Below are 25,652 nucleotides of genomic sequence, written 5' to 3'. Positions count from 1 at the left end.
TGGATCCAACCCTTGAAATCCTGAGGAATAGATTATGCGTTTAGTTTGGACTTGTGGTCCAAAGAAATGAATTCAATCTGATCTGAGAGAGGATTTCCGAAACACAATTTTACTACCGCTACAGTTTTTAAGAAACACTCAGATTGGCTCCATCCACGTGATTCCTGGCAGGGCTTTCCTTAGTCAACATTCTTCCTGGTGTGACTGCAGTCCTGGAGAGTGGTGGCCACCACGGCTTCATGGATGCTTTGAGCCACGTATTCCAGGTTCCTGGAGTTAATGCTGCAGATGTTGATCTGCCCGTTCGGAAAGAGGTAGATGTGTTTGTGCCTCGCTAGGTACTCCACTTGGGAAGCTGGCATGGAAAGAATAACAGTATTCACCTGGTTGGAGTGTTGGGCTAGGATTCAGAAGACCAGGGTTTTATTCCCCACCCAGCCACAAAGATCACTAGGTGACTTTGGCTCAGCCTAGCCTACTTCACAGGATAGTTTTGAGGATAAAATAGGGAAAAAGTGGACTTTGTGAGCCACTTTGGGTTCCTTTAGTGGAAGCAAAAGGGTGGCATGAACATGCAAAATGAGAACAATCTTTTAATTTTAATTTTATTAAAAGTTTTTATAAACCATTCTTTAGTGAACACTGCCATAATGGTGTACATTCATTAAGAATGTTTTTTAAGCATATGCATTTATTCACAAGAGTCAAAACTCTAAAATACAAAACAGTAAAACAAATTTTAAAATAGAATAAAAGCAATATGAAGATTAACTGAAATATCTGTAAGTTTTAGGGCTACACCTACAAGCTTGGAAATTCTGCCCACCCCCTGTGGAATTTTCCCCTATGAAAATTTGACCCACCTCCTGCAGTCAGATCCTCTCAAAAGAATATGCTTTCTGTCCTCACCCAACATCAGAATGAGGAGCTTGGCTCTACTCCATCTATTATTAATACTTAATTTCTGAAGTTTCTAATTTCTAAGTAGGCAGGCAAGATGGAGGCCCCTGAACAGCAGTCCCATGATTGCTTTATCGGGCACCTGGATGGCAGCTCACAAAACAAAGAAGGGACTGAAAAGGTCCACAGAGCTGGCAGGATATGGCCTCAGGGCCTAGGATGGCTCTCCACAGGCAGTCGGATAGCCATGCCGTGAACAGAACTGGATGAGAGAGGCACAGCCCTGACTGAGCAGGGTTCTTCTTTGGTTCCTGGAAGCCTGCTCTGGGAATAGTAACAGAATCAGCTTCTTGGATACTTACGGAGGAGCCCAGTGAAACTATATACTCCTGACTGCTCTGTAATATGTTCCCATGAGCCTGGGGTCCCCAAGATCCGCAGCTTCTCTTTCAGTTTCTCTCGAATCAGCATAATTCTTTTTACCAGGGTCTGGAGGCTCTGTTTCCTGAAGAAAATGGAATTTTCTAGGTTATGGTTCTCATAGAGACTGCTTTGGACTTAGCTGAATCCAGCTGAGAGAGCCATAGTTTTTTTTTTTTTTTTTGTGGGGGGGGGAGCTTAAGGAAATTAGTATGTCCCCTTCTCTGCCCACTCTGATGCATGCATACATCCCCTGAGACACAAGCAGGCAGACTTCAGGATCACAGGATATACTAATTCTGCTCTTCTTCCTGGAATAAACCCCAAGATTCACCAACCAGAATTTGATGCAAATGACACACACTTATAATGAAATAATTCTGAGCCTAGGAATTCATTCTGATTAATAGAACTGAACTGAGCTCACTATCATTCCAGACAAAAATCTATTCCTGGTCACCTCAAGCTTTGACCATCTCTGTCAAGAGTCCCTGTTCATACTTCATTTAGAAATATTGCTAATGGCTGCAGCATATCGGTTTGAGGAATGCCCTTCTCTGGTTTGTTGTTTTGTCTCAGCCAGTGTAAACAGGTTGGAATTTTGTAAATTACTGCGGCACACTTCATTATTATAGATGGGAGCTGCCTGTGTTGCTTCTTACCATTCATAGAGGAGGGCAGGGCTGGTTAGCACCATCGCAATGACCCGTCCCCCCAAGCTGGTGGGGCCAGACCATGTCATCATGATTTGCTTGGCAATCTGGGAGTGGATTCTGAGCAGTGTCTCATTGTCCTTGGTCACCACGATGAGGTTCCCCACCCGCTCGTCTGCATGCAAAGGTGAGACAAAGATGGGGCATCACACTATTATTTCTACCTAGATCAGTAACATGCTTATACAATCAACCCTGCCCCACACAATGGGTCTCAGGGAACTGCCAGTTAATGAGAGGGATTTCCTTTCCATTGCTGAGTTTCAAATTTTCTCTGAGTGCAATTTGTTAGGTTGCTTCCAATCTCTCCCCTCCCTCCTCTTCCGCCACTTCCTTCTCTTTCATTCTCTTTCTTTTCCCCCTCACCAAGAGAGAAGCTGTGGGAGTAAAGATCATTCTTGCCAACATTCTGGATTGGGGTCAGAGGAGGTTTGATAAAGAGCTGCATGAAAGTACATCATATTTTCTCTATGAACGCTACCAGTTTGGAGTGCAATCATCCAATGCGACACAGTGAGATTAGAGAAGGAGGACTGTACCACTGTCTGAGGCAACGGACCCAGTGCTGTATGGCCAGATGCACACCCCACCTGTGGCCCTGTGCCATCACCAGCAGCACCCCCAGAAATAGAGGCCTGAAGCAGGAGGCTGGGTGCATGCATCTCTAGATCATGTCTGAGCTGACAGGACAGCAATAGGTACTCTGAATTAGACCCCTGGGGAAGCTCCAAGGAGTGGGTCTCCTTTCCAAACAGCCAACACTTGCTTGACAGGTGCGGCTGCAACTTTATGCCCGACTCCTTACTGGAGGCCTGGCTGGATAGCTCCCCTGCTGATTCTGTGTGCTTTCCTTCAAACTCATTCTGGCAGCGCTGGACAGCTCCCCAGCCTTGCTGGTGATATGGAGAATTGAGCCAAAGCATTTCAGCTCAGTGGGAACTGGAGAACGGTATATGAACTTAGCATTGGTGTAGCAAGGGAAAGCCTGGGAATACTCCCAAAAAAGAGGAGGAAGAGGAAGAGTTTAATGTTCCACTCATTTCTTTCTGCCTCCTTTTGAAATTCCTTTTCTCTTGTCTTCTGGGACCTCTAGTGTTTGAACGTGGGTACAGTACCATCTTAGCATGTGGCAGGGACTTTCTGCTTTTCCCGCCAGAGCACTCCTCCTTTGCTTAAGACAATGGTGCACTCGGTTCACAGTGATGTGCAATTGTCAGTAGGCATTTTGGCAGGAAGAACCATCACACATGAGACATGTCCCGTGCACAGCAGGTCCCAGGTTTCATGCATGCCCTCATATATCAAGCAGATGTGGTGACAGGTGAGAGGAAAAGCTGCTGCCTGACCCACTGGGGAGGTGCTGCCTGTTGGGTGATGGTTTTTGAGCTCATCAAGGCTTTCAAAAGAGGGATTAGGGGATGGGCTGTGGTTCAAGGGTGGAGCATCTGGTTGGCCATTGTGAGAAAAAGCGTGCTCCCTTAGATAGCCCTCTTCTCTGGTCCAGCAAGGTTCTTCTTACATTCTTTTTCTGTCCTGGAATCCTGCTGTTTCTGAATTTCTCCAGTGCCCTTATTCTCAGGAAAGGGCATGCCCTGTTCATGTCCTGAAAGCATGTATGAAAGGTCTACACAAGCTACCCTTCTGACAACTCCTAGGTGGGCTATGCCTCCCGCACCAGTTGTGCATTCAGTGGAAATGTGCAGGAGACAGGGCCCTTTTCACAGGGCTGACATTTTTGCTGCTGGAATAGCACCTGGCTGGTACATGCATTAGTGACAGCGATGTGGCCAGCTAGTGCATCCCCCCCCCCCGTACGTGCTTTGAGGGGTTTCTTGTGAATCTCCCAGATGAAACTTGCTTTGTCTAAGCCCCACAGAGTGTGGCCAATGGAGAAGGTTGACTTACCATATAAGCCAAATATTTTGGAAAAGGACTGGGCACACAGAAGCTCAAAACCTCTTTCCACAAAGTGCCGCAGCGCCCAGGCATCTCTGTCCAGGTTTCCTGAAGCTAGTCCTTGAGCTGGGATGTCGAAAAAGGGGAAGAGATGCCTTGTCTGGAGACGCGGTGGAGGGGAGGAGCAAAAGAAAGTAGCAAGTGCATGGCTGTGAAGCAGGGCGATGCAATATTGTGAATGACTCTACTGCTAGGTTGGGCAAGCTGAGGTGGAGATACCAAAGGGGCAAATAAAATGCATTTTGCACTGATGAGATCCCACAAATTCTGGCAGCAAGCCACAAGTCTCTTTGTTGCGACATCACTGTATTAGGCAGCACATGGGGTGGGGGCAGCACGAGTGGCTGCATGAAGTTTTGAGGCCACGTGGGGCTCAAACAGATCCGGTGCCAGGTGTTCCCAGCCCCAGCTCCAGGTGCTTCTTCAGTTCCTCCCCTATAATTTTGCCTGCAATCAAGCCAGGAAGAGGGACTCTGAGCCCCCCAGCTGTTGTTGGACTGCAGCTGTCATCTCCTCTGGGCATTCGTCATATTGCCTGAAGCTGATGGAGACAGGCACCCCACCCCTGATTGAAGCTCAGCCTGGTTGCCATAGGGAATAAGGAGGTGCATGTAGGCAAATGAATGGAATTCCACGCAACTGAGGGAGCAGTTTGGTGGAAGGAAGGACGGAGGGTGCCATCCCACCTCCTCTCCAAGCCCCGAAACTAAGTGGACTGGCAGAAGGGGGCGCTCCGACACTTGCACCCCTGCTCTAGGAGGAGGAGGAGGAGGAGGAGACAAGGGGATCTCTTGTTACCTTCATCGCTGCTGCAACTTCTTCCCACTGCCCGGTTGTCAGGCCAGCTTCTTCAGGAGCATGGAGGAACACGACAGAGCCTTCTGGTGCATCCTGCAAGCAAACCAGGTCATCAAGTCACCTTGTGTCAGCAGGACAAAAGCTGCAGCTCCCACAAGTCTTGTCAGGCAGCCTCCTAGATAGAACTCAGAGAAAGAGGAACACCCTAGAGGCAAGATGGCTCCTGCTGCAGACCCACCTTTTCAAGAGCACCCCGGAGTGCCTAAGGACATAATGTGCCAAGACTGCTTCAAGTCCAGCTGGCTCAGCATTGTTGGCACTGACTGGCAGTTCCAGTTCCAGAGTTTCCAGGCAGAAGTCTCCTGGGCCTACCTCTAGAAGCTGACGATTGAACCCAGGACCAGCTGCATGAAAAGCATGGCTCTGCCATTGAGCTCTAACTCTCCCAGAAAACCGGGGATGGCCAAAACCATTTATGATCCATCCGTAGCTGACATACTTCCTAGGAATGAGGTTTTCAGGTTTGGTTGATCTCCAGTTGCACTGATTTCCCTCAAATATGGGAGTGAGAACCATCTCTCCATGGTAGAACACATTCTTGGCCTGTGGATAACTACCTGGTCCATTCCTGGCATCATCTTCTGGCAGAAGCAGGTAGGAGACAATGAGGAAGTCCTGGGCCTGAGACTCTGGAGAAATGCTACCTACCAGAGTGAATATGACTGAGTGAGGTAGACACACATTGTTGTATCCTGTGTTAGACTTTCATAGAGTAGAGTCATGGCAACAAATAGGACTTAAGTCTCATTGATTTCAATGGCTCCACATAATACCACAACATCAGATATTACCCATGGTCTGGACTGGTATAAGACAGTTTCAATGATGCTAGTGTTAGACTTTCATAGAGTAGAGTCATGGCAACAAATAGGACTTAAGTCTCATTGATTTCAATGGCTCCACATAATACCACAACATCAGATATTACCCATGGTCTGGACTGGTATAAGACAGTTTCAATGATGCAATATCATCCCAGCCTTCCTCCTCAGAGTTTAAAGTAAGCTTCAGTGAGAAAGAATGAGTGACTGCCTGTCAAGTCATAGGTAAGCAGAGGATTTGTCCTTGGGCTTCACGTCCAATTGTCGAGAACCAAGGTGGACAATTGGTCAACTCAAGCAGGGAAGTCTTTATGTTCTTATGCCCATACCTGCAGTTCCTTCAGGAACACTTTGATGTCGACCATCAATTGGATGGGATCCCATAAATGGTACAGACAGATGTTGGTAAATCCAACTTGTTTGAAGATGGAACCAACAGTGTCTGAAAGAACAGGAAAAATGGGTAAAGCTATATGTGCTACCATTTTTTCCAAGGTTTATAATCATGGGTAAGAAATGGGGTACAGCTCATCAAACCATGGCAAGTACATGCATGGCATGAAGAAGGTCTCCAAGCGCCTATGAAATGACCTCTGCTGGAGTCCATGGAAATCTGCAGCCTGCCAGACTAGGCAATACTGGGACAGCTGGGCCAATGTAGACATTGACCATTTTGGGTCAGGAAGCACGTTTCAAATATTGAGGAAAGAGCACAGGTACCCTCACCAAATGACTGCCAGAAATTGATGTACATTCACAGACTCCTTCCAGGTATGCTCTGTGATCGGGGTGCAGACCTGGAATAGACAACATGGGCCACGGGCAGCCCCTGCTGTGAATGTGATCCCACAGCCAGTTGCTCCAAAGGAAGGGGGAAATGGCAATTGGTCCCCCAGAGTAACGACGGTTAAGGGTTACTGGGACAAATTTACACAGAATTTAGCTTGAAAATAATTCAGCTTGTAAACCCAGTGGTAGTTAGGCATGTGCATGCGCTGTTGCTTCAGAGTGCAGACCACAGGGTTGGTGCCTGGGGGAGAATTGTTGCCCACCCCCAGTCTTCGGACCTTCCCACCCTATGAACCCTTCCAGTGCACGCAGCTGATTTTGTCTGACCCCTGCCAGCACCATTTCCCAGCACTTGTGGTTTCAACCATAGAAATAGATCAAAAACGAATTGATGGGAGGATGGGGGGAAAGCATTTACCCATTTGTGGTTCAGCAATATAAATAGTTGCTGGAGTCGAACTACTGGGTTTGTACCAACGGCGCAGAAATTCAGCTCCAATCCATACTGCGCCTGTTCCCCCTATGGTGTGAACACCTCCTGCCTGTTTACAGAGAAAAGAGAGAACACTGTTAATTAAACTTCCAGAAATACAAAACAGCTTGCCCTAAGTAGATTTGTGTGTGTGAGAGAGAGAGAGACAATGAGCATGAGCATAAGAATATGTATCACTGGTAATTCAACTGGGCCAGACAATTGTAATTTGGATCGCCAGAGCTAAACCAAGACATGTTGTTGCCTGTGGCAGAACAGCAAATGGTACCAAGCAAAATCAAGGGTCATAGTACTCAATGCAGAAAAGTTATTTTGGCTCAGAAGGCTGAAAATCCCATGAGTGCTTCTTTCTGAGACCCCTTTAACTCTCTCTCCTCTTCTCCCCTCCCAACCCAGCAAACTGCGGACATCATTCTTGCCAGAGGCCTGAACTGACCATTTGCAGAGGGGCCGTGAAAGTAAGTGGTGAGTGGCATGAAATAGGGCTGAATGCTGCATGGCATCCTAGGGACACAGGTTGCCCACCCTCGCTCTAATGAGGGACTGAGGAGGACCGGCCAGTCCAGAAGAATATTACATTGCCATGGGGAGAGGGAGAAGCCCTCTCATAATTTATTTTTTTTCAATTTATATCCTGCCTTTTTCCTACAAAGGGCTCAAGGCAGCTTACATCTCCTCTGCCATCTTATCCCCACAACAGCAACCCTGTGAGGTAGGTTGGGCTGAGAGTCTGTGACTGGCCCAAGGTCACCCAGTTGGCTCCATGGCTGAGCGGGGACTAGAACCCAGGTCGCCTGAGTCCCAGTCCCATGCTCTTATTATTCCTTTGCCTCTGCCACCTTGCAGATCTTTTTCATCAAAAATCTGGGCAGAAAACAAACAAACAAAATGTAAGCAGGTTCGGTCAACCAGGAACATGAAGTCCAGATAAGCAGAGTTAAGGAGAGAGATGTTATGTCTGAATGCACATGTCTAATCAGAAACAAGTGCCATTGATTGGGACTTTCTCCCTAGGCGTTGAGCTCTGTGGGGGTTACAGTCTAAGAGTTATATATAGTTGCACTATTCATTGTCCGTCTTTTAGCTCTGAGATGCATTTAATTTGGGCATTAGTGCATCTAAAAGCCATACCCTGTTGTCTAAGAGTGCGCGACTGTCCTTGCCAATGATGAGCTCCATGGCTGCTCTGGTGAATTCCACAATGCCAAGCTCTGGGAGGTATTCATGATCCAGTGTTGGGTCTTGGGGGATTTGAAGCAGAATTCGTTGCACAACTGGAGGTATCCAGACTGTTTCTGCACAATCAGTCTGGCAGCCTAGGAAGAGTGCATGGTTCAGACTGAAACACAGCAGCTAAGATTTCAGTGATGAAAATGGAAATTCTTGTGGGCTGATCCCATGTTCATTCCCATGCGAAGGGCTACTCTAGGGATGCCTCAGAACTGAATTTCTCCCTGAAATATTGGAATTCTAGATTGCTTAGTCTTTTTCTTAATAGCTGCTCTCTTTGTACCCATGGCAAAACTTCTAGAATACACCCTAGTCATGTTTTGAACAGGCCTCTGTGACTTCAGATTTTCTATTGTCTTACCTTGGTCCTCTGATGTCTATGCAGTACGCCGATGACAAAATTGTTTGCATATCTTCTTGCTTGGATCATGTGATGCCTCTCCTTAAATCTCTCCCTGGTTCATTATAAGCTCCTCAAACCAGCCTTGTTCCCATATTTTTTGTGGTTTTGGCATCCTGAACCATCACTTTTCCTCCAGCTCCACCTCCCTCCACTGTCTCCCTTCCTGAAAGGTGTGCTCTGGAACCACCCAGGACACTTCTGCGACACGTGCTCTTCTTTCCTTCCAATCCCTCCCTCCAACCCCCACCTTCTCTATGAGCTTATCTCACTAATGAATTTGGGTTCATCTAGTGCAGAATGATAATCCAGGATAAGGCAATATAGGGCATTTCCCTATATCAGCTCAGAGCATTTGCCCATTTGCTTCAGTATTGCTGGTGGTTTTCCAGCCTTAGGTAGATCCCTTTCCTATCACATGGTACCAGTCCTACTGGAGATGTCCAAGACTAAGCCCATGAGATCTTGTCTTTGCAGAGCATGCTTTCTGCTACTGGGCCATAGCCAGCTTCTATTGACTGATCAATGTAAGCGCACATGTACTGAGGTCATACCTCAGACCTTCCATTAAGACATCGAGTTTACACATCTCTGTTAGCAGAGGCAGCAGCAAAAGGTCAGTTCCATGGTGCATCTACAGTTAGGTGTTAATGGAGAACATCTGCTGATGCTTTGTAATAATGTAGGATGGAGATTATGCACTCTGAACAGACACAAACCAGCAGGTAGACGAACAGTATGGTTTAGAGATAAACACTTGTCCAGGAGATTTACCTGCATGGCCGAGGCACACTTTTTGGGGTGAAGGATCATCCCTGTAGGCATCCATTGGAACGCCTGTTGTTTTAGCTAGAGGAACATCAAGGAAGACCGAAAGTCTCTCCATAGTCCAAAGACTAAGCAAGTTTTCACATGGATGTTTCTTCTGCTCAAAGACTGGCCTCCGAAGCCCTACTTAGAGCACTTCAGAAGCACCTATACCAATGTTTCATCTCATGGAATGCTGAAGACAATGGTTTCCTGGGCTATTGTACATATTTGCATCCAAACATTCCGAAGTAAGGCCATTGATGGAAAGGAGCCCATCTGGTGGCACCATTCGTTTGCCCACAAAATGTGCACCTTTCCACTCCTCCATCTAAATAGAGACACATTCATGTACACACACACTGAGAAAGAGAGAGCCAAGTTTTATGCAATGATTCATGGCATGGAGAAATCTGGTCCAAAATACTTTTCTCCTTTTCCTGACAATTCCTGATCACCTATTGAAATAGATGAGCTGCAGCTTCAGGAAATATTAAAGTATATCTTCCTATTGCATGGGACTGCAAGTGCTATCATGCCAAGCCAGTCATGCTGCCTCAGGATGATGGGGATTGTAGTCCAACATATTTGGAAGGTGCCAGATTGATACAGTAGCAACGTGAGTCATTTATAGACTTGACTGCCCCAGGATGTGACTGGCTACAAAAAGGTTTTAGAGGCAGGGATGGCATCTCTTTCTATGACTATTAGCTGCTATCACTTATTAATGCTAAATTCAACAAGCGAGGCATTTTCCACAATCAGTTAGGGAAATATTAGGAGCTGATACCACAAATAATTACAGAGAGCTTTAGAGAGACAGGGGAAGGAAATCAGGATCTCAGTGTAAACAAGGCTAGGTACACATAACTAATTTCATATTCTTCCCCTGTGCACTCCTGTCTCCATTTCCCTTCCCTTCAATTCTTCTCCCAGGTTAGACTGTAAACTGAATGTCTCTTTGGGCAAAGGAACTGTTCTCTTGCACTATGGCAATGCAGAACATAGAAACAGAGTGAGTCAGAAGGGCCTTCTTGGGCCATCTAGTCTGACCGCTGGCTCCAGCCGGCTCTGCTCATGACATGCCTACCATGTGCATGTCCAGCCTATCCTTAAATACTCTCACCACTGGGGCTTCAATCACCTCTCGTGGAAGCCCATTCCATACCCTCGGGGTCCTAACTGTCAGGAAGTACTTCCTGGCCTCCACCCTAAATCTTGGTTCCCTGAGCTTTGCTCCATTGGAACGCATTCTGCCCTGGATACTCACTGAGGGCAACTAGCAAACAAGTTAGTGCTCCAGGTGTCCTACCAACATATGGGATTTGCTCCAAGGAAAGAGATCAGCTGTATTTAAGCATGAAGCTAACCAATTTGACAGTACGTGCTAAGAAAAGCTAACTAAACATCATGGGTGGAGATCGTTGCTTTCCTCCCCACCACCCCAGAATGGTGTCTATTCACCTCTGATAGAAACTAAACTTCCTAGTCACACGATAATACTATTCAAGTGTATCTTTTTGGAAATTTGCAACAATTCCAAGGTTAGAATTGGCAGAGAACAGAAGAGAAGCAGCTGGGTTTTTTTCCTGCAACAAATCTTTAATCAGGCATTGGTAGCATAATTCCCTAGGAGCACAATCCATTGGTAACATATGGAGTTATTTAAAGTTGTTTTTCAAACAGACGTCCTCCATATGATTCTTGCTACAACAAGGAAACTGGACATCATCTTTCACTAGATGTTTCTTCCTAAGAGCAAAAACATCAGAGGATCAGTGCCAATGTTAAAGCAAGAAGCTGTCACAATATGAACACTTCCAGTTTGAAGCAGCTAACAATCAACATCCCCACCCCTTTAAATAGCCCAAAACTCTTTGTTATTGGGTGGGTTAAAATAATACATAAATAAAGGTTAGCATTCTGGTTGACGTTAGGAATATTGAAAGCTCCTTTATTCCAACTCACACCATTGGGTCCACCTGGGGTTCGGTATTGTTTATACTGGCTGTCACCCCCAAGAGCTTCTTCAAAATGGAATTTGGCCCTTGGGCGGAAGGTGTTTTTCCACCCTGCTGTACCTGAATGGAGGTCCATGCCATTGTTGGGATCCAAGGCAGTCCTTGGATACCGCATGCAAAATGCTAAATCATATCCAAGGCCACAGTCATGGAAGGGACTATCAGATAAGGCATTTAACACTAAGATGATTTTTGTATGCTTACTTAAGCCAGGATAAATAATTAGTCACCAACTGACTTTCCAATTAACCACATTTGAATCAGGGCTGCATGTGCAGACTGCCATGGCTGTTCTGTGGCTTCGCAGCCCGATTGTGCTGCCACTACCACCAAAAACAGTTTTGCATTCTCTTAGGGGCCTTATTCTGTTTGGAAATAAGGCACACATGTATTTGCACCCTGTTCCCCAGGAGAATTGCTGGGAACTCAGCAGTGGCAGACTTTTCTGGGTACAGCGGAGGTGGGGTACAGCTTCTGAAGGGTTTTAGGGTAGCCAGAGTGGCTCCCCTCAATCCCTAGAGGGAGTCCATCCTTACAGGTTGACATCTTTAAGCTTTACAGGTGTGCCCCAATCACGGTTGTGAGGGGGCATCGGGACTCAGGTATCCTGGCATCATCTGTTTGTTCGTTTGTTTTCTATTATTAAATCTTCAGCATATAAACTGTACCTGGTTGCCCTGAAAAATGCTGAATTTGTCCTCCAAAACATGGCTTCATTCTCTCTACAAAAGTAACCTTGTGGCGTGCCCTTTCCTTCTGTATTCCACTTTCCTCCTTGAAAGGGCTCCTCGTGGCCTCGACCATGTTGTACTCTGACTAAAGCAGATGCGAGGGAACCAACTTGCCCCCTCATTTTTTGGGTGCAAACGGCAACTCAGTGTTTTAGTTCTGTCTCCCCATCGTGCAGCTTTGGGGAACACATGACCCTCCAATGTTCTTGGCCTACAACTCTCATCAGCTGTAGCCAGCATAACCAGCAGTGAGGAATGATGGGAGCTGTAGTCCAGCACTACATCTGAAGGGCCACCTGTTCCCCATCCTTCTTCCAATGTTTTGACAAAATTCTGTTCTTTTTAACCTAGTTGTTGCTGCCTCACTAGAGCCAGTGTAGTCAGAGGAGAAGGTCTTCAGCCCAGAACAGTTTTGCTAGAACGGTGGCACCCCCTTTCCTGTCTGTGACCAACTCTGCTTTCCCCAACGCCCATCCTCTGCTTCTCTTTGCATCCACCCCAAACATTCCTTCATTATTGCACGAGTCCCCTTCCTTTACCAAAAATGCCATCCTGAAAACCTCTAATGTTTTCCACCTTCCTTTTTAGCTGCACAGCCAGCGCCTCTGCTTCTCCCCACGCTTAGAAGGACTAGAGGGAGCCAACCCACTCCCCCGGCTACTACAAAGCCCCACGTGTCTGGCTACTGAATACTCCTCCTCCCCTAGTGAGGGGACAGTTCTGACTGCAGCTAAGGGCAGCAAGAGAGTCCGGAGATGTGGGACATGCCCTGGTCTGTCTACCAGCACCTCCTCAGTGCTTTCCACCATTGGAATATGCTGCCCAAATACCACCTCCCTCTGCCACTGAGCGGAGCTCCAAGAAAGGCGTGGGGTAGCCAAGAGGATCAGCACTTGAGCATGAGCGTTACAATCAGGCCCATGGCAGGTGAGAGAGCAGGATGTGAAGGCTCAGGCATGGAGCCAGCTGGGGGTCTCTGCACCAATCACAGATGCTCAGCGCAGCCTACCTCGCAGGGGTGTTGTTGAGGGGTACAATGGGGAGCAGCAGGAGGAGAATGATGCAAGCTGCTCTGAGCTCTTCAGAAGAAAAAAAGGCAGGATATAAATCAAATGACTAAACAAAGACCAAATGCCAGTGTGTTCCCCAGCAGTTCAGAACATTTTGCATTCATTCTCTTCTAGCTGGGCATTTGCTTCCCTGACAGTACTGAGGCACCTACCTGTTACTCCCCCAAGAGAAACCCCCTCTATGACGGCGCCATTCGGTACCTGGGCAATTTTAGAGCAGGGTGAGAATCCTCACCCAGCCCAAATGCCATTCCAGGGCAGCTTTGGGGAGCTGATTTCCAGGGAGGGGTGGGGCCGACACACATCCTAAAAAGGCAAGCACACTTTTGCTTGATGTTTATTCTTGTCAGAAAGGAGAGGCATGCCAACCTTTTAGGCTTGGCTTGCCCATGGGGTGCACAAGAGCTGGGAAATCACCAAACAATGAGTAGATGAGGGGAGGGGAGGGGGTGTGGCATCTGGAGAAGCCCAGGGTGGCAGCTTGAGAACATAGGGGTGCAGGGATGGCCCCCCAGGCCTAAGGTTCTGCACCCCCATTCTAGACCCTTATGGAACTCCCTTCAGAAGGCTGTGTGTAGGACAAAGACCCCAGTCCGACAGCTATTCCACGCTGTACAGCTGGTGCTGGCACAAGAACAGCAGCAGAACTGGTCGCCAAACTTGATTTCAAACAAACGAGCAAACCCCAAGCATGTGCAATTTTGCATTTTATCCTCACAGAATCTGGTCCCAGGAGAGCATCTCAGGAAGCACATGATTCTTTGGACAACCCACCTCCAAGGCCATAGACACCGCTACAGCGTCTGCTAAGGGGGCTGTGGTATCCTTTCCCTTCTCCATCCTGTTGGAGCCACCATGGAAAGCAACAGTGGCTTTGGAGGGCTCCGAAAGGGTGGGAGTGGAGAAAGTAGGATACAGAGAATCCTGTGGGCTCCCCCCACAGCCCCGCCCCACCCCGCAACCTGCTTTCACTAGATGGGCTCAAAGGTCTGTCTAAAAGAAAGACAGAAGAGAGAGGCGATGGTCACCACCATCAATTATCTTGTGTGAATGCAGCAGCTTGGGAGGGCGCTGAAAGCTTCCACTTCAGAGACTTCACCTCACAAAAAAGCAACCTGGTAGGGCTGTACCACAAGATGTTTTGCTACGTTCACCGCAACAGCCTGAAACGGCTACCCTTCTGGAAGCAGTCATGATTGTGATACATCTCTTGTCTTAAATGTTCTTTCCTCTCAGATGCAGATGGGAGAGATTTAATTGATGGAACTGTCTACCAAAAAGCCCCTAGATGGGAAACATTACAGGAGGAGAGAAAAACCCTGTTACCTGCACTAAAAGCGGCCTTCCCCAACCTGATGTTTTCCAGATGTGTTGGGCTGTCCCTCTTCCATCTTTCCAAGCTGGCTAGTTGAACTTACAGATTGGGAAAAGCTGCACTAAAGGAACTGAAGGAAGAACTGGGAACTGAATCATGAAGAGGCAAGTTGCAAATGTCCCATTAAAACAGAAGTCGTTCAATCCCTCATATGCCATAGTAAAACTTGAGCTGTGTGGGAATTTGATGGCAGGGAAAAGATTCTAGGTCCAAGCACTACTTAATTAATAAATGTATACACCATTCTTCAGTTGATATTTCCAGGTCCCGCTTATGTATCATGGCCTGCACAAAGGATGCTGCTTCACACTGAATGGCCATGCATTCATACAGATGCGTGTTTTGATGACTTACCGCTTGCGCTTCTGCCTTGGCTTCGCTCACATCTTCATAACTGCCTTCACCAGTGTCCATGTCCTCTGGAGCATCGCCTTCGCTGGGCTCGTAGTCGGAATCCTCTCCCACTTGAAAGAGAGAGTTGCAAGACAGCATTAAATAGAAAACCCACCACCACCAGCACAACTGGGTTCCTTGGAAGGACATCTCCTCCTTTCGTTTATCACCCAAAGAGCAAGAAGACGAGCACAAACAGAGAAGGAGGCACTTGGGGTGTTCTGGCACCCGATGAACACATCCAATGTGCTCAACTGTGCCAAGAGTTCTGTGCCAGTTAAGATGGATTGGGGGCGGGGGAAAGAGAAGAATGGAAGGGAGAGCAGGACCTGATGTCACAATGACTGCAAAGGCAGAACTCTTGTGTTTTTTTTTAAACAAAAAGATGCCCAGGATTGGCATGCCAGCTGTTCTCAACCTCTTTCATAAACTTTGCCACTGCTAGATGCTTCTGGGTTTTTGTTGGTCAACAGAGTTTGGCAGGATTTTGTTCCCGGCAGTTGAAAAGTAAGACATCACTTGTAGCAAGGGCTGTAATTTGTAGCCCTCTGTACCTGTTGGTCTTCTGCTTCCAGCAGGCATCCCAATGTAGCTAATGGGGGGGGAGGGGGGAGATGATGGGAATTGTAGGCCAAATTATCTGGAGGGCTGCAAATTGCCTACTCCTATGTTAGACTGTTGGAAGATGGACTGAAGATGCCTAGGAAAAGTGTTTATTTGTAGGCTTCTGTCTGTCTTTCAGAGGTGCTATTTTTAACGATTTCTTAGCTTCTGATTAGTTATTACAAGAGACATGAGATGAAAAATTCATTTGCAAGACAAGAGGTCCAAAGCACCCAAATGCCAGTGAGTCTGGCATTTCACTCACAGATCAGGTGTTGTCCATTGAGGTAGACTGGCCCAGTTCCAGAGTTTAAAATAAAGGAAACAGGAGGGATAAATTCAAAGCCATCAAGACTGACCTGTTTGAAAAAACAAACAAAAAGCTGACAGATTTCACAATGTGTTTTCTTCTGCATATACTACAGCTGCTGTAGAGCAACAGAAAAACAAACCCAGCAAATGCTTGACTGGTGCGCATAATATATTTCCACCTTACCTTTTATTATTTATCACAAATAATTGATAAGCGTTGATTTTAAAACTAAAGCGTTATTTTTCCTCTTTGCAAAATGCCCAAGGTGACTTACCTAGCCCTCCTCTTCTCCATTTTAGCCTCACCACGATCCTGTGAGGTAGATTGGGCTGAGAGTCAGTGACTGATTTCAGAAGAAGGCTTTCTAATAGGACCTGGGGCAAGATCACTGAGAGCTACTGCCAGAGTTAGGCCATTGGTCAGGATAGCTCAGTATTGTCAATGGTCTTCCTGGTAATGAGGCAAGAAATTTTCAAGCCATACCTGGAGGAGATGGCACGAAATCCACCTGAAATCTGCTGTCTGCAAAGAGGTGCTCTGCCACAGATAGGAAAAGTAGCATCCTTCTTATGGAGGGAAGTATGAACATGTGGGCTTTCCCCCACAATGCACATTTCAAAGCACACGTCGGGCCAGTTTGTGTCAAAAACAAATCAAATGGAAATCTCATGCATCTCAGATTTCTCAATTGCTGGAGTGTGGTGGAGTTACCATTGGTAAGGCCGAGTGCTTCAGCGATACAATTGGAATTGGCTTGAGTATACTGGCCATGTTTCTGGACTCCACAGCAACCACATGGGGCACATCATCTGCATCTTCACCCAGGGAGACCTGAAAGAGTAACAAGGGAAAGGGTCACTTGCCCATTCTGTAAACAACCAAAACTGTTCCACAAATTTAGCTACGTTGGAAGTTGGAGCCATCAATGTAATGGTGGAATCAGGACTCACACAGGCCTGGCACTGGAGACCCAGCAGGGACACTGGTGTCGTCTACCACTCTCTGTTCTCTCTGAGCTTAGTTGGAGTTTCCACATTAGCTACGAATGAGTAGAAAGGAATTAATTTTCCCAGCACTGTATTGTTCCTTGCTGTAATGCCAAGTATTTGGGAGTAGCTTGGTTTGGGTGGGCAACGAAGTCCCACTGGCTTTAAAAAAGACCATCTAGAATTTGTCTGTTGGTCTGGATCAACATAGCTGCCTGGATTTCTGGACTTTCCCCAGGAGTGAACACCTGCACTTCAAGATCTGCTGTTATACCAGACAGACCTCATGGATCTCTTTCTGATCATCTCAGTTCATCATGCAATGGGAGGTATGCTTTGATTATCAGAGGGCAGGGGTGGGAGAACTTAGGGCCTTCAGTTGTAGGAGCACAATTGCCATCATCTCTGGCTACCAACCATGCTGGCTGAGGCTGATGGGAGTTGGGGTCCAACAATATCCAGAAATGTCTTCATCTCTGCTCTTGAGGAACTAGGTTTCACTCAGGTTTTCTACCGTGTGTTTTCCCAGGATCTGTTTTCAACATTGATGCTGCAAAGTTTTTCTTGCTAGCTAGGTAGGCTACTTGAAAAGCACAATGCCTCTTGGGCATGCAAATACAGTCTGTCTTTTCCCATTTGGTAACCACAGTCAGTTCTCTATAGAGAAGTTTAGAGTCTCTGCTCATTGACTGTCTTGGCTGCATTGAATGGAAGTTGGGCTTCACTCATAGCCACTGCTTCCCAAGTCCTGGTCTACAGAGTGGAATGCTTTTCCGTGTAGGATCAAGCTAATAGTTTGCAAGAAGGGCCACCATAAAGTCAGCTTACCGTTCGCAGAAACACAATGTGTTCCAATAAGTCTTCATCCTCTTTCAACACACATCTCCTGGTTGTGTTGTTTAATTCACAGCCTGCAGGTATACCAAGAAGCCAGGGATGTAACTTTCCCAGCTTATAGACATTCCACTGGTCATTCTAGATCAGGAAATGCATTATTTTACTTTATTTACTACATTTACTACATGCCAACCAATTGTACCACAGCACCTCTGGGTGGCTCACAGTCACAAGATAGAACACAATAAAAAAACAATAAAAAAACAACTAAAACATATTAAAATACAATGCCAATAAAATATGGACAAAAATACAAAACAGAAGGTCAAGTGGAATTAACCATTATTATTTTTTTAAAGGTCGGTCTTTGATGCCTGGCACTTGTCCAATTCCCCAAGATCCCCTTCAAAACTCCCTGTTTTACAGGGACCTGAATTTGGCAGTCAAATGTCAAACTTGATTTCCCTTAGAAGGGTGCGGGGACTTGCTTTTAGCCTTTGCCAACATCCAAGAAGGCTAGAAAAAGTGCCTATGTGACTGCCCCATGGAAAGCAGTCAGAATAGAAACAGCCAGCCAGCCAGCCTCTCCCCCCATCGGAATAACAGTACAGCATGCCCTGAGAATTAGTCAGGATTAAACCAAAAATGTCAGTTGCAATCCTGCACAGATCATTACCCATAGGACTTCTTTCTGAGCGGATGCATATAAGATTGCCTTGCGAAAAGTTAAAGTAGTAAAGGCTACAAAGCAAATGGCACCTGGCACCAAAAATTCATACCATTCAATTCTAGGAGAGGGAGAGCATTTTAATTTTGAAGTCCAATAAAAAGGTCCTCTTCTCACAACACTTTCAGCAGAACATGATGTTCAAAGCACCCAGAACTGGGGTGTTTTAGAAAGGGTTGGAAATCTGTGCCTTCCGGATGTGGTTAAGATTCCAAATTTTATGAACTCCACCCAGCATGGCCTCTGAATGAGGATGACGGGAGTGGTAGTCCACAGGTTTCCCAGTCTCATTTTTTAAATAAAGGCATTCTCATTGGACATGCAAAACTTGGGGAGGGGGAAAGAAGCAAAAGGGGGCACAGTGCTCCCTCTTGTTTAATACTTGTTGCTACTGCCCTCCAATGCTACAGAGAGACCAACTGCACTACACTGCGAGGTGATAAGTGGCTTGGAAGGAATCTAGCCACTGGAAAAGAGACTCCTCTGCCAGTGGGGCTCCTGATTCATTTCAGCTTTTGTTCTGAGTGCCCCAGGTACCATTTCTGGGGCTCCAGGGTGGGGAACCTATTTGGAGAGGGAGTTCAGCACCATGGACAGATCCAATAAAGCTCAGAACACAAGCTTCAATGGATGAGACCACCTTTAGACCTGGGGAATGTCCAATTGTATACCCAATGCACAAGCGTACCCCAAAAGACAACAGCTGGTCTTTCTTCTGCAGAAAAAGAAGTTAAGGTACAGGAGTCCATCCTTTTCAGTGACAAATTGAGGGAACAAATCTAAGAAAAGAAGAACAATAGAGGTAGGAAGAATTGCAGAAAAGAAAATGTACTCCTCATATGCTACAGCTTTCATAAGTTCCTCTTGCATAAACAAAGCCACAAAGTACTATTTGAAAGGATTTGATTGACAGGAAGGTGTTGCCCTCTTGCAGGATGATAGCTGAACTACTGCTTCCTGTTCCCCTGTGCTTTTAAATTTCAGGAGGGGCATAATCATGAGGGAAATGGCCATTGAAAACTTACGAAGAATTTTTTTTTCTAGAAATTCTAGAAAATCCTATTTTAAAAAAAAAATGTCTATTTTGCAAAACAAAACATCATGAGTAGTAAATGTAGAAGACACCTCTATGCCAAAAGGGAAAAAAAATCCATACAGTAACTAACAGGGCAATTAGCATGTTATGAAATGGAAGGAATGTCACAATGTTTTCTCCAGATATAAGGTAATTCCCAAATATGTGATGGATTGACTGCATAAAAGAAGCCATTGTCTTGAATTTATAAGAGCTGAGCAGGGCTGGCATGGATGGGAAATTTCGGAGGGCTTTCATTTATAGGGTCTTCACTGAGGCAGAGATCACCTGATGGCACAAAACAAAGGCAACGGTTCACTTTGGGTGCTAATGTGACATATTATCTCATAACTGCAGAAGTTTTGATTTAAGTATTTATTGTCTTCAGGACAAAACAAAACCCCAAACAGTCCCAAAGGTACCATACATAAAACTGTAAGTAAAGATAGTTGCCAAATAAACTGACATATGTTAAAATAGCCATTAGAAAGATGTCAAGTCCAGCCAGGTAATCCATAACATTAAGCAAGATTTAAGACAGGTGCTTCATACAGATAAGACAATGAGAAAGCAAATAAATACCACTGCACAAAACTGTGAAGAAAATACCCCTAGAACAGACTCAAACGGCACTTTGTAAATTTCAGACAGACTGCCATGTGTCTTTCTCCCACAGGATTTCTAACCAAGCTTAATCCTTACCCAAATACTTTTAGCATTAGTGCAGATTTAAAATGACAATCTATAAGAACACTCCAGAATTTATCCTTATACCCTTCACAAAATCTGGAATCATATCCCATATCCCTGCCCACTTTAAAGGATTTTTAATTGATTTATATACTGCTTACTAAGCAGTCTATACAAGATATATCTAAGCAATTCGCAAGTCATATGTTAAATTGCATTATAATAAATACAGAACTCATCTAATAAAATATTTCAAACCAAACATTTCAAAACTAAACCAAACATTTCAAAACATAAAAGTTAAAAAAAAACCAGTTTTGGAGGACCTGAGCAAAAGAAATAGGTGTTTGATATGTACCTAAAACATACCACGCATATATCGCACATTCTTCCATATGTGCAGTTTAAATCAGGTTAGTGTTCTTTAACTTTGATTTAAAAGCTAATTTCTTCTCACCTTTTGTAATCTATTCAGTTCCTCTGACTCGCTCTAAATGGATGAACCTCAGCAAAACATTTTACAGCCATGCTATAAGCATTCCAGCTTTGTTTTAAAGCAGCAGTTCTCGGATCTTTTAACCAAGGCTGAGCTAGTACCTGATTAGACCATCACAGGAAACAGAATTGCTGGCTCCTTTCAGCCTGCATGGCCTCCCTTTCCAGCCACACTAAGTATTCACAGAACTAGCTGCAAACAGGGAAGGGCTTCCAGGTGAGAGGAAGGTAGCAGGCAAGCCGGGACAAGCTTTGCATTCAACACCACTCTTAAAAATAAGAAATATTTAGCAAGGATAAAATTGTACAGTGGTGATGTTGCCACTTGAAGGAAAGAATTATTCTTTTACAGATGTTCATATTGGTGGAAAAAATGACTAATCACTCTCAGCTTTGCTACTAGATCTCTCGTTCTAAACACACCACTGCCGCAGAGTTCACACCGTACCCGACCAGCTAGCTTCTGACCCCAGTAATTCTTTTTTCCTTCCGGTCAGAAGCAGAAAGCCCACTAGATTATTTTTTCTCCACCTATTCTGCATGGGGATCTATACAAAAGAAGATATATCTATTGTAGGGTTGCCAACAAACCAAAGAAAGGCTAACCTGGTCTGCTCTTGTGCCTTTAATAGTCTTCCAGTCCACCAGAATGAGATGCATAGTTCTAACCGCTTTTACCCCTTACTTACAACTTTCTCCAACTTGGTACCCTCCAAATCTGTTGGACAATAACTCCCTTCCATCCCAGCCAGGACAGGCATGACAGGGTGTGGCAGTTCATTGGCCCTGCACCAAGTTGGCAACTGCTATTCAAGCGACAGCTTAAGGGGCCATTTCAAACACTGCCAACCTTAATTGGCAGGGATTGTGGATAAGAGAGTAAGGGCATTGTAAGCCCTTTGCAGTATTGGTACTCGCTTCCCGTTTCTTTGTTAGCAGTGGGGGAAAAAATGAAGGAAAGGCAAGCAGAAGTCAGCTCATTCCTGGGTTTCCATCGGAGAGATCTCCGTGGCCAGCAGATGGCAGCAAATCATTCTTACTGGGATGGCAGGGCTTCATAAAGGCCGTGTGTGCTGGGTTTAGCATGGATGAAAGAGAAACTGTCTAAGATGTACAGTCCTGCCTTTTTAAGTCGTGTTCTAACATTCTTGTCTGTCTTAAATGTGCTACAAGATATCTTGTTCTTGCTGCAACAGACTGAGGTTCTTAAAAGTAAGGCTCATTTGTATGGAAATGTGTTCTGTAGATATCTAGAGGATTGGATCGCAGCACAGATAACACCCTGGGAAAATGGCTTTATTCATAACCACTGATGACTTCTAAAGTTTTCATTGAAGGGTGTCCTGTACATCCTTACAGTAAGGCAAATACATTCTTAGCTGAACCAGGTTTTTCAGGCCTTTACTCATTGGCTTTTATCTATCTGAAAAGTTATATACATTAATCAATGGCTCTAATACAACACCAATTCTTTACCTCTCCTCCTTGGATGTGAGCCTTACTTGAACTGCAATTCACAAGCGCAGTGATGGATTTTCAGCCTTCTCTTTTTGAGTCTAGTCTGTTTCCCTGACCATTCCAATCCCTGTTGTCCCACACAAATGGAAACTGAACCGGGACAGGTCCTGCCATATCACCACTGGCTGGCAGGTTAATGTAAAGCTCCCCTCTCCAACCTGAGGCCTTCCAAATGGTCAATGCTTTGGGTGATGGGAGTTGTCATCCAAGACACTTAGGAGGCTGATCTGGAGCATCACCGTGCGCATATCTTCCACGTGCCCTTTTGCAGAAGAAACGAAGATACATGCCTGTGAAATTCACAGAGCTTTGCCCCAGCACCTGTCCTTTTCTTCTTCCCCTAGGGCCTCATAATTGCACCCCTAGCAGTGCAATATAGGAAAGGGTGGATCGAGTTACGATATTTTGTTTCTACTCTGCATTTGATTACCTTATCTGTGGCCCTGCCGGAATCAGTAAATGAAAACACAATTTGATATGCAATTAGCACAGCTTGGAGCGATGCTGCAATGGCAGCAGCTCCTATGGAGCTGTGACAGGGTAACCCCCCCACCCCACCCCACCCCCAGTCTTTAATCCATCCGAGGTTCTGAGTGCTACTGAGGGGTTGGACTGAGAGCAAAGCATGAGCCATCATCAGTGGGTAGTTGTCAAGAGCCGAGGCAGCTCTGTTTGTTCATCTCTGGTCAGGGTTCCATTGAGCGGCATATTGGACTTCTTCTAGTCTAACAATGGAATTCCATCTTAGAGAAGCTCTCAGCAGCTTCGGGGGGAAGGAGGACCAAGATGCTGGCATATTTTGGAGAGCTCTTACAGGCAGTAACAAAACCTTAGGAGAAGCACCTCATCTTTTGGAATGGGAACGAGCAGCTTAAGAAAGCTGGGAAACTGGCCAAGGGCCGGTGGTTGGGAAAGAGAGTGGAACCAGGGGTGGCCTTCTGAAGGCCATGTTTGGCCCACTGGTCAGGAATTCCATGGCACCCCTGCCATGGAATAATCCAAAGGCTCAGTATAAAATGAATCCCACACAGAAGCGCTCTTGGACATGGTTGTGCAAGGAAGAGCAGCATTTACACAGATGAGAGGCAAGTGGGAAAATATCCAAGTATTTGGTTGACATTCCTGGAACAGTTTGATTGTTAACCTAGATTTGTGAGGGGATATGAAAGCCGTGACTCAGAAGTTGTCTTCCCTGTTCTTGCATCTCCACTTCTGCTTCCTCCTCCTCCTCCCCTGGTCTTTGTCTCTGTTTTGCATTTGATTTGCTCATTGTGTCCTAAGTCTGTCTGTGTGACTGAACTTTGTATTGCTAGTGTCAGTGTTCCTTGTGAAGAAAAGCATCAGGTTACAGTGAAAGTTCAGGGAGAGGTGACTTTCGGTATCCTGGGGATACTGCCTTGTGTTTTTTGCAGTATACCAAATGATTATTTTTAAGAAGACACCATCATTGATGGCCTCTTGGTTTCATTGCTCCTTTTCAAAGTGCAAATAAAGCCAATGTTCCCCAAAGCTATAGCTGCAAATAAGATTTCTCAACACATTTTTGACTGCAAATAAGATTTCTCAACACTCCCAAGAGTTTGGGGGCTTTCATTTATTTACAGATGTCAGGAATTCTCTGAAGAATCAACTCACACAGCAGGGGAGAGAAGCAAAAGAAGATCAAATGCACAATCCAAAATGCCAGTTGCCCCGGCCTAGCAACCTGCTGCTAGGTTGGACCACAACCCCTGCTGCTCCCAGCCAGACCAGTCTGAGGATTTTGGAATAGAGATACAGTATCTCGACTGTATTTACGGCATGACTTTTCTTCCTGCAAGGAATGCGAGGTGGCTTATAAGTTTCTCCTCCCCTCCATTTTATCCTCACAACAACCCTGTTAGGTAGGTTAGGCTGAGAGTCTGTGACTAGCCCAAAGGCATCCAATGAATTTCATGGCTGAGTAAGGACTAGAACCCGGATCTTGTGCATCCCAGTCCAGCACCGTAAACACCACACCACACCGGCTCTTGAGTAATCCAGACCAGTGGCTGGGCACCTGGTGGAGCACGGCTCCTGAACATCTCCTGTATAAGAGCATCAGGCACGACTCCTACCTCTCTTAACTGTGGACACCGGACAATTTCAGCAAAAATGGATTTGCTGCACGCACGTGGATTAAGCTGGCACTGCTGAAACTCGCACTTTTTCAGCATTTTTAGAAATTTGGGAGCATTATTTTTTATCACAACTGTTTGTAGTCAGCACTGAGGATGCGGAATGCAGTATATATAAATAACCTCCAAGATGTGGCCATCCACAGTCAGGGTCATGAATGCACACTGCATATGTAGAGAACACAGACCAAAACCAGAGGAGCGAACCGTCTCCTTAGTTCCTGCTGCTACTCTGCAGCAGCTTACCAGATATTTTGAATACTCATCCCCATCATCCACAAACCCAGCTCATGCTGGCCAGAGCTGATGTGAGTTGTAGTCCAACCTGGAGAGAATCACAGGGTTTGTGGACCAAGCATCAACAAAACCTGTCTGAAGGGTATTGGGCTTCAGGCTTGTTGTGTTGCCAGTGGGTTAGAAGGGCCCAGAATACAGACAAACAGAAACACGGACAGGCATAACCCATCTTTGTGAATCCCTGAGTCTTCCAGGGCATGTCCTAGGGGATTATTCCCCAAACATATAAAAATATGAAAATCAAAACTGGGAGGAAAATGGATATGGAGCTATACTCTGGTTGAGCTCCAGAGTTCTGGCTTCTGAGGTAGATCATGCAGAGTCTGCAGGTGCTTCGGGGGCTTACACAGAGTTTGTCTCTGCCCCAGGACTGACAGGCAATCATCTGATCATGGATCATATTGGAATATTCATGCACTTGGTGGCTATTCAAAGTTGCACACTGTACAGTTTTGACATGCAAATTGGCTTGCATTATGATGGGATTCATTCCAAGTCCTTTCCATTTGAATCAGGCTGTGGGTTTTTGATACATTTTAATGAACAGAATTGGGAATGGAATTGAAAATGAATTTCAAGAAAGAAGTCCACTCCAATCTGTGTTTTCAAGAGAATGGATGCCACATCTGAGGCTTGTAATGGGTGCTGAAATCAATGCCAATTTTCAAATCATCACAATTTCCAGTGTGCTGATTTGGAAGATGTTTTTTTCTTTCATTCCATTTTTGAACAGAGCATTGAGTTTGTAAAGCAACAAATCCAAACTGTGAAGAGAGGAGTTTGGATTCAAATTTGTATCTGCATCTTTTCAATGGTCCAAAAAGCATCCTATTCCACAGATCATTTGGTTCCTTCTTTATACTGTCTGACAGATGAAGCAGCTACTGCGAGTCATCCTAAAATTCTGCCAAATGCCTTAGGGAATCATGTGACCTAATAAAACCAAGTCAGAACTTCTGGGACTCTTAACAGTTGCAC

The 25,652-nt window shown here is 45.6% G+C and overlaps 2 protein-coding genes across 2 annotated transcripts; both read right to left on the bottom strand.

Annotated features, from left to right (window-relative positions):
- Nucleotides 1-179: 179 nt before the first annotated feature.
- On the bottom strand, nucleotides 180-9,466 carry GOT1L1 (glutamic-oxaloacetic transaminase 1 like 1). Its single transcript, XM_044437386.1, has 9 exons — nucleotides 9,355-9,466; nucleotides 8,082-8,266; nucleotides 6,876-6,999; nucleotides 5,998-6,110; nucleotides 4,788-4,880; nucleotides 3,939-4,089; nucleotides 1,983-2,148; nucleotides 1,263-1,405; nucleotides 180-355 (listed from the first exon to the last, which is right to left on the bottom strand). The coding sequence occupies exons 1-9, from the start codon at nucleotides 9,464-9,466 to the stop codon at nucleotides 180-182; spliced, it is 1,263 nt and encodes a 420-aa protein (XP_044293321.1).
- A 1,556-nt stretch (nucleotides 9,467-11,022) lies between these two features.
- On the bottom strand, nucleotides 11,023-21,363 carry LOC123027041 (nucleoplasmin-like). Its single transcript, XM_044437385.1, has 5 exons — nucleotides 21,310-21,363; nucleotides 16,605-16,724; nucleotides 15,846-15,939; nucleotides 14,939-15,048; nucleotides 11,023-11,139 (listed from the first exon to the last, which is right to left on the bottom strand). The coding sequence occupies exons 1-5, from the start codon at nucleotides 21,361-21,363 to the stop codon at nucleotides 11,116-11,118; spliced, it is 402 nt and encodes a 133-aa protein (XP_044293320.1). The 3' UTR covers nucleotides 11,023-11,115.
- Between the last annotated feature and the right edge of the window lie 4,289 nt (nucleotides 21,364-25,652).

This window comes from Varanus komodoensis, unplaced genomic scaffold (genome assembly GCF_004798865.1).
Source record: "Varanus komodoensis strain SLA01 unplaced genomic scaffold, ASM479886v1 scaffold30, whole genome shotgun sequence".
Classification (NCBI taxonomy): Eukaryota; Metazoa; Chordata; class Lepidosauria; order Squamata; family Varanidae; genus Varanus; species Varanus komodoensis.
This window is presented reverse-complemented; position numbering and strand designations above follow the sequence as displayed.

What these genes read in the sequence shown, in the direction of transcription:
- GOT1L1 (XM_044437386.1), bottom strand. Translation starts at nt 9,466, where the DNA reads ATGGAGAGACTTTCGGTCTTCCTTGATGTTCCTCTAGCTAAAACAACA. An exon ending in CAAAATATTTGGCTTATATG is followed by an intron (nt 2,149 to 3,938) that starts GTAAGTCAACCT and finishes CTTTGCATGCAG; the next exon opens with ACGAGCGGGTGGGGAACCTC. An exon ending in TAGTTTCACTGGGCTCCTCC is followed by an intron (nt 356 to 1,262) that starts GTAAGTATCCAA and finishes TTTCCATGCCAG; the next exon opens with CTTCCCAAGTGGAGTACCTA.
- LOC123027041 (XM_044437385.1), bottom strand. Translation starts at nt 21,363, where the DNA reads ATGCATCTCATTCTGGTGGACTGGAAGACTATTAAAGGCACAAGAGCA. An exon ending in AGCACTCGGCCTTACCAATG is followed by an intron (nt 15,940 to 16,604) that starts GTAACTCCACCA and finishes TTTTTCAAACAG; the next exon opens with GTCAGTCTTGATGGCTTTGA. An exon ending in CAATGGACAACACCTGATCT is followed by an intron (nt 15,049 to 15,845) that starts GTGAGTGAAATG and finishes CTCTCTTTCAAG; the next exon opens with TGGGAGAGGATTCCGACTAC.